Consider the following 17,788-nt stretch of genomic DNA (forward strand, 5'->3'; position numbering starts at 1 on the left):
ACATGGTGCTACCCAGGTACCCCACCCCCAGCATATCCCCCTGGGGGGGGAGAGAGAGAGGAGAGAGAGAGAGAGAGAGAGAGAGAGAGAGAGAGAGAGAGAGAGAGAGAGAGAACCATAGAGCATTGTAAGGAAGAAAAATATACAAAAGAGCAGAGAGACTAGAGAGATCAAGGAGAAAAAAGACAGAATTGAAAAGGCCGCATCCACCGGCTCTTGGCCGAAGTGCTGCGGATTCTCTCCTGCACCGCACCAGTTGGCACCGAGCGCCCCCCTTGATCACCCCGGGCCGTGGCCCTCCCTCCCGGGTGGGAGGTAAAGCAGCCCCAGCAGCTAACCCCAAACGCAGAGAGGGAGGGCGGGAGCGAAGAGAAGGGAGGGCGAGGGGAGGGATGGAGGGAGGGGCTGCGGTAGGAGGCAGCCGTGTGGTTCCAGCTCATTTTTTTCCCTCTTTCTCCAGTCGGTTTTCTTTCCAAACAGGGAAAAGTGTTCCACGAAGCGGTAGCTTCTTGCCGCCTCGCCTTCTCCTCCCTGACCCTGGGCCCGGCCCCCGTCCCGGCGCGAGCTGGTGGAGCCAGGGCTAGAAGCCCTCGGTGCCCCCGGAGCGCAGCGCGCAGGGGACCCGGGCGCGGGGCCAGCGCCCGCACATGGCTGCAGCCCCCCGCGCGCACCCCGAGGCGCCGCGCCCTGCTCACAGAAGGTCCGTCGGCTGGGCTCGGTCGCCCTGCAGCCAGGCTGCGCTGAGCCGGGAAGTGCCCGTGTCCGGGGATCGGGATGTCCCTCTTCTTCCTCTGGCTAGGTGAGTGCCTTGGGGAGGGCGGGAGTTAGGGTGGCCCTGGGGAAACGCCACCCTGCGTTTGGGTGGAGACCCGCCCTCAGCACCGTGGTCTCCGCAGTCCGGGAGTGCGGCAACCACTCGGTCCCTGCCTCCGCGCCACCGAGGGGGCGCATCTGGCAACGGAGGACCGCCCAGTCGGCCATCGAAATGTCTCACACATCTGGGCCCTCTAGCCAGCTCCGGGGTGGGGGCGTTTCCTGGTGGAGTTTGGCGGAGAACCGTTTGGTGTGGAGGGTACTTTTCAGCGCGTGCTTTGGTTTCAGGAGTATCAGGGGAAAGTGGAGAGCTGGGGAGAAAAGGTTCATCCAGGGTTTTCTGTGCCAGGTTTTGAGGGTGGGGGGAGCTTTTTGTTTCAAACAGGCGCCTCTGAGCGCTCAGATTAGAAACAGATGTGTGGAAGGGGAAGAGGGAGGGAGAGGGAGGAGAGAAGGAAGGAGAAAGGGGTAGAGAGGGAAACAGGGCAGGGTGTAAGGAGCACCAGAGAGCCAGGTGACCCCAGAAGATGCCGGCTGACCGCGACCCCGGGAAGGAGAGAGAGAAAGAGCCAGAGAAGCAGAGGAACGGAGGACGAGAATGTGAGGACGAGCCTGGGCGACGGGAGCCTGGAGTCCTTGAAACCAATGCAGCAAAGGAGGCAACCGAGGGAAAGAGCATACTCTGCCCCTCCTGACCCTGGCTCGGGGCAGAAAGAGCCCTTCTGGATGGTCCTCATTTAGGACCAGGAGGGTCTCCTGACGGGGAGGAGGTGCCCTAAGACACGGGCTGGCATTCCTGTACTGGCCCTGGCAGCTTTGTGGGCCAGGGTACAGAAAGGGGTGCGTGGACAGAGCTAGACGGGGTTTGTGAACCTGCGAGGGACCAGGCCCCAAAGGTAGCAGGACAAGTGGACAAAGTCCAAGCGTATGTCAAGAAGCAGAGCTCTTGTCCACCTGGAGCCAAAACCCAAAGTTTGCGGGCATTCAGAGGTGGCCCCAAGGGTGGCAGAGAACCAGCACATCCGAATTGACTGGCCAGGTAACTCTGGGCAGCTCCTATGTAGGGCTTTGTTTCCTTAGCTCCCCCCCGCCTCACACACACACACCCCAAAAAATGAGACCGTTTTTAGGGCATTTTCAGGCCTGAGAGCCAGTATCTTCATGAATTGGATGGAGACTGGAGCCCAGAAAAACCAGCAGAGGTGGAGGAGAACCGAAAAGCCACTTGGCATAGTGACTACAGCTTGTAGACAGTCCCTGAAAACTTACACATTGGTTGGTATGCCGGATTGCGGTCCGGGACTGGTACCCCTAAGGGATAGAAAGAGAGAGAGAGAGAAAGCTACAGCCCAAGTAGGGAAGGGGAGGGGCTCTTTTCCAAGCTCTTTGAGATATCGGCCAATTGTTGCAGCACACCTGGCATGGCTAGATGGCACCTTTGTCAGCCTCCCGGAGTCACGCCTCCAAGCTACCAATGCTCAGATGTGCAGTGGCATCAAACTCAGAATTGCCTTATGAGAGCCAAGTAGCCTCTGAGTCCTTTTCTATACCGAGTACTTTGATGTGGGTGAGTTCATTAACGCCTCGGCTCGTAGCGCCAGCCCTACTGGATACTCAGTGGGCCTAAACTCACACTGCACGTGAAGAAATCAAGGTGTACAGAAGTCAGGTAGCTGGGGAAGCCACAAGCTCACCGATGAGCAGAGGTGGGGTTTGAAGGTAGACTGCGCACAGTGTGTCGAGGAAAATGAAGAGTGACTTCAGTTCAAGGGGTCGGAGTCAGCTGGAAGGTAGTGGGCTTGGATGTGACCCGTGATGGTGGCCGGCCATTCTCTCGGTTTATGAGAAAAGAGGCCCTGACTGGGGCCGAGATCAGAGGATGTATCTATTCACTGTTTCTTCTTTATTTGTTTTTTAATTTCACCCTTTAGATTTACTTATTTTACCTGTGTGTTTTGCCTGCTTGTGTGTACGTGTACGTGAACGTGTATGTGCCTGGAGCTCATGGAGGTCAGAGGAGGGCATCCGATCCCTAAAGCTGTTATGGACAGTTTGTGAGCTGCCTGTGGGTGCTGGGAACTGAGCCGTGACCTCAGCAAGAGCAACAAGTGCTCTTAACGGCCGAGCCATCTCTCCAGCCCTCGATTCTTTTTTATTAAGTGCTTGCTAGGTGTAATCGCTTCCTTAGATAGGAAAATAACCCTCCGAGTTAATCCCCCACGCGCTGGCTTTCTTGGGTACTCTCACTGAGAGAGAAGAGGAATGAGGGAAGGAGGATGACTGGCCTGGAGTTCTCTTTCCTTCATCTACACCTCCTCTTAAGCTTTGCTTCATCTGGCTCTTTTCAGATCCAGGCTTGTGATGTCCTGGGTCTAAGTTGCTTCAACTATTCAAGTCAGAGAATGGGGAGCAATTTTAAGGGACCCGCTACCCGTACCACAAATGACATCCTGCCTTGGGTCAGGGGCACAGGCAGAAAGCAGCTGTGCTGGCCAGATCAACTTCTCTTTGCAAAAAACGAGGACCCTTCAGCAAAGGCAAATTAAAACCCAGATTTGCCTAAGAAACAAAACAAAACAAACAAAATACCAAAACAAAACGAAAACAAAAAACCAACAGCAACAACAATAACAAAGCAAAAAGGGCAACCGTTTCTTATTCCACGCATCCTTAAAAGGGGTAATTTTGCGCGCCGTTTCCTCTCGTGAGTGGCTGCATTAGTCTCTTCTTGTTGAGAATGTGCAGTATATAGCAAGAGAGCTGGAAGGGGGGGAGAGTTTAATATTTTATGCAGGGGTGGGCCAGTTGACTTCTTGCTTCTTCTTTTTTTTTAACCTGCTTGTGAGAGAGCCCATCCTACACTCTGCTGTCTTGTCTGTAGCGTAGCATAGCTGATAGGAAGGCAAGAGCCTGGATTGGAAAGTGGGAAGCTCTCCGAGGTCCGGTTCCATCTCTCTTGTTTGTAAAAGGCGGATAGGGTAGAGGATCTTGAATTCGATTTCTTTTTTCTTTTTTTTTTTTTCATTCTATGACATTTTGTTCCTCCAGTGTCTTTAACAGTTCTCATTTCTTATTTATTTATTTATTTATTTATTTATTGTCATTTTAAAAACCAAGTTTAGGTTAGCCTGTAAACGAGCCATTGTACCCTGCTCTCCCCCCACTCCCTCCATGTGTGTATGCGTGTGTGTGTGTGTGTTGCTGGGAAGTGGACCTAGAATATGCTAGGTGAGCTTTCTTCCTACTGAGCTACATTCCTAGCCCAGTGCCCATTGCTTTTGGTACTGAGCACAAGCACCTCACTCAAGAGGATGGGGAGGAGCTGAGTTCCCAGCAGTGAGCTTGGGGAAAGCTTGCATGCAGATCTGAGCAGGACCACACAGGTCTACCCGCATTAGTGATGGTGCTCACAATGGCGATACGATCCCAGCGGACTCATGTCTCGTCCTAACTTATTGATGTCTTATGCTCAGTTGTGCGACACAGGAGTGTGTTTCATCAAAGTGCCTAATGATGGTGAACTATGAAACAGATGACTTGAAACCTAGACCCAAAGATTGTCACAACTAGAGGGAGGCGGGGAGGGATCTAAAACACTACCTAAACCTCTGGTTCTTAAAAACCTGAACTCAGACGCCTCAGAGAATCTAATAGAAACCACTTCTTAGAGGAAGACACGCGTCACAAGCGTAAGATTTTCCCACTGACCTCCAGGGTTTAGTTGACTTCCTGGTTGCCTTCCTTGGAGTCCAGATTCATCCTTTGTCTAAAGCTACCTCTTCTTTTATGCTGAAGAGGGGACCAGAGTTCAGAGACCCGGCTAAGGCTACCCAACTTGCTTAGTCAAAGAGCCAACACTAGTCCCCAGACTCCAGGATGTGCCCTGCTACACATCCGTGAGACAGAAAATGTCTCCCTGCCCTTTCATCTCACACGGTTAAGCCACAAGATCACAACTGGCCTTCCAGTGTTTCAGTTAGATGAGCTCAATGCTGAGTAATTGGCCATTCTTTGTCGTGTTGAGAAATTGCTTGGAAAATAGGGCAGATGTCGAAACATTTCAATTCAGCCATCATAACTGGGAATCTTGGAAATTTTCTAAAGCGTCATGTTTGATGTGTTCAGAAAAGGAAGAATTAGTACCCGAAGTTCCAAACATGTGGTTGTGGGCACACAAAGACCAGGATGGCGTGTCAGTGGCTCCCTTCTGTCTTAAGTTTGCTCTATTGTTCCAGGCTTGCTACCCCACCCCGACCCCACAAGAATGTTAGACTAAGCTCATCCCTAGGATTTCTTGTAGGACTATCTCCTGCTATTCTCTGGAAAGGATGTGGTCTCACCACTGCCCTCGCTTGGTTTTTGTTCTTGTTTTATTTTATTTTGTTTCAGGCACTGCCCACTTGGAGCAATTGGTGTCAGGTGATTATAAACCCGCAAGAGTCTACTAAGAACTATGAACAAAGTGGTCCATGACTTTCAGCCCACAGTTGTCCTGTGTGAGCCAGGGGACCTTTTTTAAGGTCGGACTGAAACCCAGATCCTTGTGCCTGGGGAGTTCATAACTGGAATTCTAGGCAAAAGTTACCTTCAAAACAACCCATAAAAAGGGACACCCAGGAAAGACCAGTTTTGAGGGTTTATTGTGCAAAACTATTTGTAAGCATTAAACCCTTTTCTTCTGCTTAAAACAAATACATCTATTTTGTGTAGGGGAGTGGGAGGAAGAGAGAGGGAGAGGGAGGGGAGAGGAAGAGAGAGGAAAGGAAAGGAGAGGGAGAGGAGGGAGGAGGGGAGGGGAGGGGAGGGAGAGAGAGAGAGGAGAGGAGAGAGAGGAGAGGAGAGAGAGAGAGGAGAGGAGAGGAGAGAGAGAGGAGAGGAGAGGAGAGGAGAATGAATATTGATGGCCATGGTGAGGATGCTGAACTCACAAAACAACCCACAGGAATTGGTTTTCTCCTCGGATCATACGAGTTCCGGGGATTGAACTCAGGTCATTAGGCTTGTCTGGTAGCAAGTTTCTTTACCCACAGCTGTCCTGTTAACTCCCTCACCACCACCCCTTTTGTTTGCTTTACTTTATCCACTCTTGACACATAATCAAGTGAACCCATTAAGGCGCAGAGCTCCGTGGCTTCCTAGCACAGATCAGAATTTGTGTTTGTGTTTTCAAATTTAATCCCGTATTATTTACCTCCTTCTATTTCACTGGGAGAGGATTCCATGAGTCAGAACAGTAGGGAGAAATTCCAAACAGTTGTAGTGTTTTTTTCTTTGAGAGAAACTTACTCTGTGGCCCAGACTGGCCTCAGGCTCCCATTACAGCAGTGCTTCGCTTGAGCATCCCGAGTGCTGGGATGCAGGTGTGAGCCCACACCCTTGGCTCCATTTTTAACATATGTACAAGGCTTGGGAGTTTATGAAGCCTTTAAAGGAAAAGGGAAATGGCAGTTGGTGGGTTGGTTCAGGAAAAGAGCTGGAGTGAACATCTTTTTTAGAAATTAGTTCGATGGAAGAGAGGGTTTTCCAACTACAAGAGCCAGAATTGGGCCCCCCAGTTGGGAAATCGTTAGAGGTGAAGAGAGGCTTCCCTTTACAACTTAGAATGGAGGACCTCCACTAGAGAAATAGCTTAATGTAAAAGAAAACTAGTTGTCAGTGGTGAGGAGAAGCCCAGAGGAGAAATGCCCCCTACCAGCGGCTGGCAGGAAATTTCATACCGCATCATTTAGTCTGGGGTAGCCTATATGACAAGGATCATGGAGGAACCAGGTATTGGGTAGGACCATAAGTCAAGGGTTGTTAACCCCTCTATACCACCACCATCATCACCACCACCACCACGCTGTCCAGAGCATATCGATTCTCTATTCCAAAGAGAGAACTGCAGGGGGAATGGCCTGATGTCTTCCAGCTGTGGGATCTGGCCAGAGTGACCAGTGTCTTAAAGAGATAGTTCAGGTTCTCACACGAAGTCTGCTCTCGGACCTTATATCATCCTCACATTGTTCTTCGATAGTAAACGATTTATTACTCTACGAATAAATAGGCAAACCAAGGCTCCGAGAAGTAAAAGTGAACTTGCACAAATACCCCAGGAAACACAGAGATACTAACCTAGAACTGGGGATTCCCAAGGCTCCGAGCTTTACCAGCAGACATACAGTTATTCTACAAGGCTCAGTGCTACCCAAGGAAGGGGTGTGTCTAGATGTTGGGCCATTTATCACACCCCTTCTCCCCGTCCCATTCAAATGGTTTGTTTGGATTACCAACTACTGTTTATAAATGAGTCTCTGTACACATCCTGTGCACAGCCCATGGGCAGCTGCTTGGTAACTAATTGGAGGCTCACTGTGGTCCTCGGGGTTCTTGGTGAGACATTGTGTCCTGTTTGGGATCAGGCACCGGGAACTCCTTTGTTAAAACAAGATCCTGTGATGCTGTGTGGCTCTGGACGTGAAGGTCTGGGGATCTGTGTGAATTGCTTGTGTACTCTATTTCCTTGTAAAATTCCACTTTTAGCAGTTCTGAATTCCTTGTATCGTAAAGAAAGAAGGCAGACCCTTAACTCCCCTCAAAAGAGAGAGAGAGAGAGAGAGAGAGAGAGAGAGAGAGAGAGAGAGAGAGAGAGAGAGAAAATAAAAGAAAGGAAAGGAAAGAAAAGAAAAAGGTTTTGGTTCTCTGAACTCCAACTGTCTGGATTCTGAAAACATAAAAGTTTATTTCCTTTGGCACCCTACAGACCAAAATGGGGAAGAATGCTGAAATGAACCTTTATATTGTGAGGGGCAGACGGTTGGATCAGTCTGTGTAGCCTCAGCCAAAGTCTGGCTGTGATAAGGCTGAAAACTGCTTTGTCTCAGGAGAAGGCAGGGAAGAAAGCCTGCTCCCTTTGGGCCCCTACTGGGAGGAGAAAATGGAACTGTTCTCCTCAGAATAGTTCCTCAGTGAGTGGAGGATTCTCTGAAGAGGTAGCAAAGGGAGTCTGAAGAGGTCAGGTCAGGAAAGCCAAGTGAAAAAAGGGAAGAGGATGAGGATGGAGGAGGGGAGAAGGAGGAGGGGAGAAAGGGAGAGGAGGAGGTGGAGGGGATGGAACTTAGAAACAGTGCAAAGCGAAGTGACAGGTGTCTGCAGAGGGACCTCTCCGATCTGCCCCTCCAGGACGGCTGCAGCAATCCATCGGTTCTCTTCTTCGGCGCTCACGTTCATCCAAGATACTTCTTCATTCACGTCCTCTACCTCACAGACAATTTCCGGGGTGGGTGCCACCCTGAGCTAAGCTCAGAGCTTCCTGTAAAATGGGAGGCCAGTCTCCACCACCTCAGCACTGAGCAGTGAGGGAGGCGTTCAGAAATAAGGGCATGGGCGCATAGGAGAGAGGGAACATTAGGAATGTTAGGAGGCCCCTGGGAGTTCTTGGAAGTCATAGAATTCTGCCTGTGTGGGAGTCAGGGTCTCCTCTTGTGCCCTCAGGGACCTTATGAACGTCAATCTCGTACTATGCTTCCACATTATCAAGGTTGGTGCTCAGAAAGCAGCTAGCAGGCTGGTGGGTGACCGTCAACATCAGAAAGGCTGGATTAGGGGTTGGGGATTTAGCTCAGTGGTGAGCGCTTGCCTAGGAAGCGCAAGGCCCTGTTGGTCCCCAGCTCCGGAAAAAAAAAAAAAAAAAAAAAAAAAGAAAGGCTGGATTAATCAGTGTGCATCCTTGGCAACATGCCAGGTGCTTCCTGGAGGGACTAAATCTCCCGGCATCCTCTGTGCCCTTGCCTTCTGAAACGTGTGGTGTCATTCTTCATCACAGCCTGTCACCCCCATGCCTCATCCCTCACGGGATGCTAAAAAAGAGAAAGACGAAGAAGGACCGGACCAGTGGGTTGAGATGTGTTCATTAAGACTGGTGGGCTCCTCTGCTGGGTTTGAAGTGGTTTTACTCTACATGGAAAACAACCGGGATTAAGCCAAGAAGGAAATTTCTGTCCTCCAAGAAACCCACTGTCCAAAACAGATCTCCAGCCCCTGACATAGTCTGATTTTTCTCTCCTGGGTAACAGAAGGCAGCAGGAAAAATCCAATCCCTGGGAGGGAAATTGTTTTGTGACTTCATTGTTTAAATGTAGGCTCGGGTTTGAGGGGGATCGTTGAGACTTGGAGCAGTGAGCCTTCTAACCCAACCCCTGTCACTTCGAATTACTTCCAATGACAATTCCAATTATTTGCAATCAGTCTTCAAGGGAAGAGCAGGGTGGGAGGCACATAAGGCTTCCATGTGGACCAGCCATGGAACCACTGCCGTGAGACCTGACCCTTGGGGTCCCAGACCCTGGCTTGATGCTAGCTTGGGTCACTTTGTAATTGTATGACTTTGGGCAAATTACCTCACCTCCCTAACCCTAACCTCGGGTTTCTCAACAGCCCGAACAGTAGTGACAATGTCATCATAGCATATTGTGTGTGTGTGTGTGTGTGTGTGTGTGTGTGTGTATGTGTGTGTGTGTTGTGTAAGCTAAATGGAGTAATGCATTTCGAGTTTTAGCTCCCTGTGTGTACATAATCAGCAGTTAACAAATGTCTGTGGTCATTGCCATGTCTGTCTTTGCCCAGGGAGCATGGGCCCACAAGGTATTGGTGGGCAGCCTGCTTGAAGTAAGCTGACACCACGCCATTAGAGCCAATCTGCAGTGGCCACTGCTGGTCCTTTATCCCACTAGCAAGTCCCTTAGTGTCCTTTGGGGAATATTATTGTCCTTTAGGACTTCACAAGGCTCTTAGTCCCATCTGTACTCCATCTGTCTGCAGTTTCTCTGGGAGAATAATTTCGTGTGTTAAGTAGCTATGGTCAAGATGGCCCTTCCTTGGCTGCTTGGCTTACTCTCCGCAGGTCCCTGAAGCAGCCTGGAGCCTCTCCCTCATGCTCCACAATGCCTGGCCCAGCTGATTCATTTCTCTTCTCACCATCAAGTAATGCTTTGTTGGGCAACTACTGTCACCAGCCACTCCTGTCAGTGCTTCATGCAGGTGGTCCGCTGCATAGCAACCTCTGTCCTTAGAAGTTGAGACAGGAAGTCAGGTGCTCTACACCGAACTGCCTGGGGACACTGGGTGGGCCTTTGCAGTCTGCTTCCGGGTTGCTGTGGAAGGACAAGAACAAAGAGGCAGAGCTGGAAAGTTGCTTGCTCTGCAAGCATGAGGCGCTTAGTGTGGATTCCCAGCACCCGTGTAAGAAGAGCCCAGAAGTGCACTTCTGTAACTGGGGTGCTGAGAGGCAGAAACAGGAGGGCTCCTCATGCCTCCCTGGCTATCCCAAACAGATGGTCCACGGATAGACCAATCTCAAAAAGTAGGATGGCGAGTGAGAGAGCAAAGACACCTGAGGTTGATGTCTGTCCTTCACACCATCTGTGCATCTGTGCCTATAGACACAGAGAGAGAGAGAGAGAGAGAGAGACAGAGAGACAGAGAGACAGAGAGACAGAGAGACAGACAGACAGACAGACAGACAGAGAGAGAGAGAGGAGAGAGAGAGAGAGGGAGAGAGAGAGAGACAGAGAGAGAGAGAGAGAGAGAGAGGGGAGAGGAGAAAAGGGTGGGAGGAAGGAGAATGAAGAGGCAGCTTGGGTAACCTTTGCTACACGACAGGTAGTTCTGTCTCTGTTTAAACATCATGCATTGCACTTGTACAAGTCAGATGGCTAAAATACAACTAGGAGATCTGCTCTTACGATCACCAATATTGTCCGTCGTCATCTCTATCCTGACTGACATACAGATGGGGCAGTCTGGGGTCTGGCCTCCCACAAATCCCAAATTCCTTTGTTCTTGGCTGGTCATGTACTCACCAAAATTAGACTCCAAAGAGCTCAACAGCCAGATCCAAGATGTGTTGAATTATATTTCCTTTTTTAAGGTTGGGGACGGGGGGAGGCAGGACAGGAAAACCGCAAGGTGAGAAGAAAAACCTGCTTTTTTTCCATTGACCCAAGGAGCAAAGTGTGATTTTCCTCCCTACAAAAGTCAGCTAGGCTGGTGTCCCAGATTCCCAAAGGCCTCGAATTCCTGCTCGGCACACTTGCTGGAGCCTGGCTGCCGGAGTCTGGGTTGTTCTCTGAGGCCCGTTCTCCATCTGCCTTCCTCTAGGGGGGAGTTCTATCTTCCATCCCGCAGCCAGGAGCAGCAGGCTTTGCCCTGCTTCCCTCCAGTCTCCACAGAGAAGAGGCCAGAAACCAGGCCATTGCATCATAGCCACCATCTCTGCTCCACTGCCTCTCATGCCGTGTTCCCAGAGCTCTGAGATTCCCTTGGCCCCGAGGAATCCAAGTCCTCTGAACACACTGTAGCTTTATCATCCTCTTGTCCCTCTGTCTTCCGGCCCCAAATGACCTGCTCGGGGAGGAGGGAGGGACAAAGAGAGGGAGGAGAAATCTGTGAAGCTCGCCTACTCTGTACCTATACTACTGTCCATGATGGGTGCAGAGGGTACCTGGAAGAGAATGGGGGACAAGAGACATGAAGAAGGACTCCAAGACAACAGTCTGATCAAGGCAAGAATTTTATTTTTTCCAAGGCTGAATTTATGCCATAGCAGGGGGTAACAGAGGGAGGGGGGAAGTAAGAAACATTTACGCAGGCCAAGGACACAATATTCGTGTGGTCAGGGAATCGACTGATGTTGACAGGATGTCAGAAAGGTCACAGGTTTGTCGTATCTATTAGTCAGCAGGATGTTGGTTTTTCAGAAAGGTTACGGGTCATCACATTGGGCATCTTGACGTCAGATGTGTTTCTCAGCAAGAGAACTTTATCCTATTATTATTATTATTTATCTTGACCACCAGATTCGTATTAGTCTTCTGCATCTGGCTGGGGGATTTTCCATGAACCCAGTCATACTTAACTAACCATAATAATAACATCAATAATGGAGGGCTTCAAGGGCATCACTCCCAACATACTACTAAAGCAGCTCCCCGCCAGGGACCCACCCCTGAAGGGCCCTAAGTCCATCCTGTGACTTTGTCTTAGATACTCACATTGCTCATAGAGACCTTCACCTCCATGACCTTCTGGCCTCTTTGCCACATACCAAACCCCCTTGTGGCAAAGCCTTTGCCTGGCTCCCCAGGCAGAGGGCTCTGTACCCTAGAATGATCCAGTTTATATCTTCCCAGTCCCTCATGTTACATTAATAGTAGCGTCCAGGCGTTTCCCTCTGTGATCACGTGGGCTACTGGCTCATGTTAGATACTTGAGGATGAATGGAGCCCAGAATGAAGACACACATTAGTGAATGGGGAAGAAGCAGCTTAGAAAAGGCAAGATGTTTCCTCTTCCAGGAGTCTCTTCATCATCCAAAAAGGGCCTCAGAGAGGAAAGGACAATGAGGGTGCTGAACAAAGGCGGCGAGAACATCTGCAGGGAGAGGTGATCCTCTGGCCAGTCTCAGGGTCAAGGCCCCAAAGGCCTGGAAGTCTTCAGAGCGTCCTGGACAGCACTGACTCCAGAAGGGGTGGGCTGGAGTTTGCAGCAAGGCGGGGTGTAAGAGAGGGTAGGCTATCACAGTCCTCTCTTGCCACTTGACTCCAGAGCCAGGAGCAGTTCAGCCCTTCCAAGTGGTTTATTTTCATTTAATAATTTTCAGGGCATGTGGCTTCTCCTTCCAACTGTGTCTTTAGTGGACAAGGCCAACCCAGCAGTGTTGACTCACTCCTGTTTTGTCCATTTTAGGTCCTGTAGGCCAAGTAGCCAAAGGATACAGCATAAGCTCCTAGCTAGTTCCGTAATGTGTAGAACTTAGGGTTCTCTTCCTCCCCCATCTCCCTCTCCTCTCCACTCTGTGTGTGTGCGTGTATGTCTGTGCACGTCCATACATTCTCACACACATGTCCATGCCCATGTACATACATTATGTCTGTATGTGCATATGTGTGTTAGGAGGTATGTGGCAGCCAGAAGTTGATGCTGGGATGCCTGTCCCTCTCACTCTCCACCTCATTTTTGATGACAAGATCTCCCCTGAATGATAAACTATTTGGGGCTAGACAACCCCTGAGTCCACCTGTCTCCATCCTCAGCACGGGGGTTACAGATGCCTGTGGCAACACCCAGCTTTCTTCTGGGTGATGGGAATTCAAGCTCCGATCCTCAGGCCTGCGCTGCAGCAAACACTTGGTTCACTTGGCCGCCTTGGTGGGTCCTCCTTACTTATCACTAACCTTCCCAGGGCTTCGCTGAAGCAGAGCAAGGAGAAGAAACACTAGTCAGTCAGTCATCCCCACATCTGGATAGGGCTTTAAGAACGTGCATGCTCCCTCATTTGCTCTTGTGATTCTAGTGAAAGCACCTTAAGGTACACAGGGTCAGCATCCATTGCACAGGTAAGGATCAGTGAGCTCAATTGTCCCTGTGTAACGCAGTGAGCAGGGAACAGGAAGCCAAGTCCTGGCTCCCAGATCATTGTTTGTCCCCTGCTTCACAAGCCCGTGGGAAGCTGTGCACATCTTCTGGTGCCTCTTTCCATCCCAACTCCTCAAATGGACCTTCGGAGAGTTTCCTTTGAAAGACAGACATTGATGTTCCCCATGTGGGGAAGGCCTCCTGTTTAATGGATAGAATCATCAGCCACTCCAGTCTGCTTAGGACTTGGGCTTTCTCAGGAAGCAGAGTGTGGGGACGGTCAATGCTGAAACCTGGACATCCCTGAGAAAGCCATCTTTCTGGTTATTCTCGGGGGCCCTCCACTCACAATGCAAGCCTTGGGCAGTTGTAGTAGTTTCTGAAATAAACCTGATAGAAGTAAAGACCCATACACCCTGCCCTCAACACGAATCTGCATTTTAGTATATTTCCCGTGAAGTTTCAAAAGAAAAAAAAAATCATCTGAGAAGCTCTAGAGAAAGCTCACAGTGCCTGTGATGGGCACTGAGGAGTTGAAAGGTCACATCTAGATTGCATGATCTGTCCTGTGGCCACTAAGACAAAAGCCTGGAGTCCACAGACAGAGAAAGGCAAGACCCCCATTTGACCCAGTTGGAAGGACTTATCAGGGATCCCTAGGGTTGGGGGAGATGAAGTGAACAATGGTTAGCTCTCCTACCCCACCATCTGTGGTCCCCTACTTCTGATGACTCTTACCCTGAAAGCATGCTGGTCATCTAGTGCTGCAGTTCTTTGGTCCCAAGCTTATACCCTTGGACATAGGTAGAGGCTGGACCACGACGGCTGACAGCACATGAGCAGTGTGCACAGCAGGCTTAGGGATGGGAAGATAAGCACAGAGGTAAAAGCACCCATAAGAGCCATGTCTGGGGAGTAGTGGACCCAGTCGTTATTAATTGATAGAGTCACGGGGCTCTGAAAGAACTGTCGGAGACTACAGTTGTTCCCATTTACTGTGCATCTGGTTCCACTATAACAAGAAACAAGCTCTCAGGGATGAGCCAGCCTGCCCCCCCCCCAGAGTGATTACCTGACATTCATATAAACAGAACTAAAGAACTAAAGATAGGTGAAGGGCTTTAATAATGTGTCTGGGTTCTGACCAAACATGGTCAAGTCTTCCACAAGGATAGCAAGTGTCGTCTTATGCACATCTAAAAAGAAACAAAGCCATGTATGTATTTATTGTGTCTTCATGCTGTGGGGCACACTAGAGAGGGCAATATATGAGGTCAGAGGACAACCTATAGGAGTGTCTCCTCCTACCGCGTGGGTCCCGGGGATCAAGCACATGTCTTCAGGCCTTGCAGCAAGCACCTTTACCTGCGGAGCCCTCTCGTTGGCTCCTGTACATCTTTCCTTTTACTTTGCTCCCAAATAATCAAGCTCAACAGTCAGATGTTAGCCTAACAGACACAAACAAAGGTAGGGCAAGGCATTTGTGTTTCTGGTACTGCGGAGCCGACTTCAACTAAAACAAGCAACAACCCACGTTTGTCAGCCTTCTCTCTAGTTCCAAGTCACATGCCCAGTGGGCAGCTAGAAAGGAAGACAGCCCCGGGGTGGGGGAAATGGCTGACAGGCTCCAAGACAGATGTGTTCATCACGCAGTCGGAGCTGTTTGAGACCGAGTTGATCTTCACAGTGATCTGAATCTTACCCTGACACCAAGACATCAAGCTGTCACCTCTCTCGGAGGAGGGAGAACATCTCTGACCTCAGTTTGGGTCTTTTGACAACTTTCTTCGTGCACATTGTTTGTCTTTGGTTGGAGGTGGATCTTCTGAGAGGATACATTTTCCAGTCAAGGAGCAACTCCCTGAGCTTGGTTCCTTGGGTGGATATGGAACCACACATGACTCACGACTCAGCGCATTTCAATGGGGTCCAGACCAGGTTGACAGAGAAGAATGAAAATGGAGATGGGGCTAAAATGTTTGCAGCAGACAAGGAGGGGAACAGGCGTCCTGCAAAAGGATGATGGAAGATGGGAGATTCTAGACTGGCAGAGCAGCAAAAGTATGTAGGGGGGAGACACAGTTGCATGAAAGCACTGCACCGAGGATGGGTGCAGGGTTGGGGTGGTGAGGGTGGCAGGGTACAGGGTGGAGTGTGGAGCTTCAGAGAGCCTGGAGCAGAGGGTGGAGGGGAGGACACGTGGGAGTAGAGGCTGTTGTGACATCCTGGTCTGTCTCACTCTGAAAATAGTAGTTCACAGGCTTGGGGGGGGGCACCTCAGGCAGTGTTGGGGAACATTGGAAGACTGTGGTATGGATGTGGTTTTTCCACAAAGGTTCGGGTGCTAGATGCTTGGTCCCTCGGGCGGTGATGTTCAGAGGTGATGGGACTTTGAATGGCTGCTGTCCTTGGAGGGAAAGGAGAGAGGGAGTGGCTGAGGGACCCTGGATAATCCCTGCAGTAGAGGCATGTTGTAAGAAGGACCCTGCTTCCTCTCCTCCGTCACTAAGTGTTCTCGTCACCAAGTGTTCTCTCTGGAGTTTGCTCCTGCAATGATTCATCCTGCCACGAAACCATAACCAGAAAACCTGCTCAACCTTGGATTTCCAGGATATTCACTTATAAATAAACATCTTTTGTTTATACATTAGCCATCATTGCTATTTTGTTACAGCAATGGAAACTGACTGAACCAGAGGGGACTCTCATTCTGGGTGCCTGTGCCCATTCTGAAGGAGCAAAGACTGGAAGGGAGAATTTCTGGGTCCCCTCCCACACTGCAGTGGCAGGGCCCTGGTGTGTTCGCTTACAGGAAAGCCAAAGACCAATGGCCTCTCCTGGCTTCTCCACTCCAGGTGAGAGCCAGGGCTTTTCGGTTGAGCCACAGTCCCTGTCACCTACATTCTAATGGCACCCCAGGCTCTGCTCTGCCTTTGCCCTCCGAGACTTCCCTTCATTAAGAACAGAGTCCAGCCATCTCCCAGGTTCCCCAACCTATCCAGTCTAAGCCTGCTAAGACCTCTGCCCCCAATGATGTCACAGTGGCTTCTGCCTCAGGGTCTCTGCTCCACTCCCCTTTCCAAGAGTCTTCTTTGCCCAGATGGTTGCAAGATTGGCTCTCTGCCCTTCAGGTTTGAGGGCGCATATTGCCTCACTGAGACCTTTCCTGAACTCGCTCCGCAGTCTACCCAGAACGCCTGCTTGCTTATACATCACTGTCATTTTACTCGGCTATATTTTCTCCCTGACATCTTCAACACTCTTGGATGTCTTTTCTCATGCCTGTCCATGTGTGTCTTAGCCCATTCAGAATTCTATAACAAACCGTCATAGATCGGTAGCCCATAAACAGCAAAAATGTATTTCTATGTCTTTTACAGACTGAGAAATTCAAGATCAAGTTACAGGCAGATTTGGTGTCTGGTGAGGGCTGTCTTGTGGGTTGCCAACTGCTGTTTTCTCTTGTGTCCTCACTGCATACCCCAGGACCTTCCAAGTCTCTTGCTCAAAATCATCACACAGAGCTGAGATTTCAACATGGGAACGTCAGTGGGGAGGGAGAACCCACAAACATCCCTCCATAGTGAGGCACATCTGTCTAGTGTCTGGTTCTACCTGGACTTCATCTTTTCCTCTCTACCCCTCCTGAGCTTAGAGCAGTGTCTGACAGAAGCACGCCATGTACACACGGTGGGAACACTTGTGCTCCTGTCTGCAGGGCTCAGAGCAATGTGGTTCAGGGACGTCATGAGCTAAGCCTCCGAAGCTCTCAATGTATCATTTCACTGAATGCTTACAGCACATCTATCAAGTAGGTGCCATTTGACTGACGAAGGGTTGGTCCCTGAGAAGCTATAGAGAAGGGAGCTACAGTGTGAGGACAGAAACCCAGGCCACCCTTCTGTCCATCCATCTATCTGTCTGTCTCACTGATACATGTTAAACGTAGCCTTGCTAAACTTTTCCAACAGAAATCCCTTTCAAGGACTCGCTCCTCTGCCCTCCATTTGAGCGCACAGCAGGACAATCTCAACTGTCCTACTTTTTTTTTTTCATCTTTATTAAATTGGTTATTTCTTATTTACATTTCAAATGTTATTCCCTTTCCCAGTTTCCAGGCCAACCTCCTCCTACTCCCTCCCTCTCCCCTTCTATATGGGTGTTCCCCTCCCCATCCTCCCCCCATTACTGCCCTCCTCCCAACAATCACGTTCACTGGGGGTTCAGTCTTGGCAGAACCAAGGGCTTTCCCTTCCACTGGTGCCCTTACTAGGATATTCATTGCTACCTATGAGGTCAGAGTCCAGGGTCAGTCCATGTATAGTCTTTGGGTAGTGGCTTAGTCCCTGGAAGCTCTGGTTGGTTGGCATTGTTGTTCATATGGGGTCTCAAGCCCCTTCAAGCTCTTCCAGTCCTTTCTCTGATTCCTTCAACGGGGGTTCAGTTCTCAGTGGTTTGCTGCTGGCATTCGCCTCTGTATTTGCTGTATTCTGGCTGTGTCTCTAAGGAGAGATCTACATACGGTTCCTGTCAGCCTGCACTTCTTTGCTTCATCCATCTTATCTAGTTTGGTGGCTGTATA

General features: G+C 50.0%; 1 protein-coding gene across 1 annotated transcript in view; it reads left to right on the plus strand.

Moving 5' to 3' along the window:
- Window positions 1-774: 774 nt before the first annotated feature.
- Clmp (CXADR like membrane protein) overlaps window positions 775-17,788 on the plus strand; it is a 102,398-nt gene continuing 85,384 nt past the window's right edge. Inside the window, exons 1-3 of the mRNA XM_032911456.1 lie at window positions 775-799; window positions 897-1,072; window positions 7,975-8,071. Of these exons, the coding sequence (XP_032767347.1) occupies window positions 775-799; window positions 897-1,072; window positions 7,975-8,071 (298 nt within the window). The remainder of the gene's footprint in view (window positions 800-896; window positions 1,073-7,974; window positions 8,072-17,788) is intronic.

Source organism: Rattus rattus, chromosome 8 (assembly GCF_011064425.1).
Source record: "Rattus rattus isolate New Zealand chromosome 8, Rrattus_CSIRO_v1, whole genome shotgun sequence".
In the NCBI taxonomy this organism is placed as follows: Eukaryota; Metazoa; Chordata; class Mammalia; order Rodentia; family Muridae; genus Rattus; species Rattus rattus.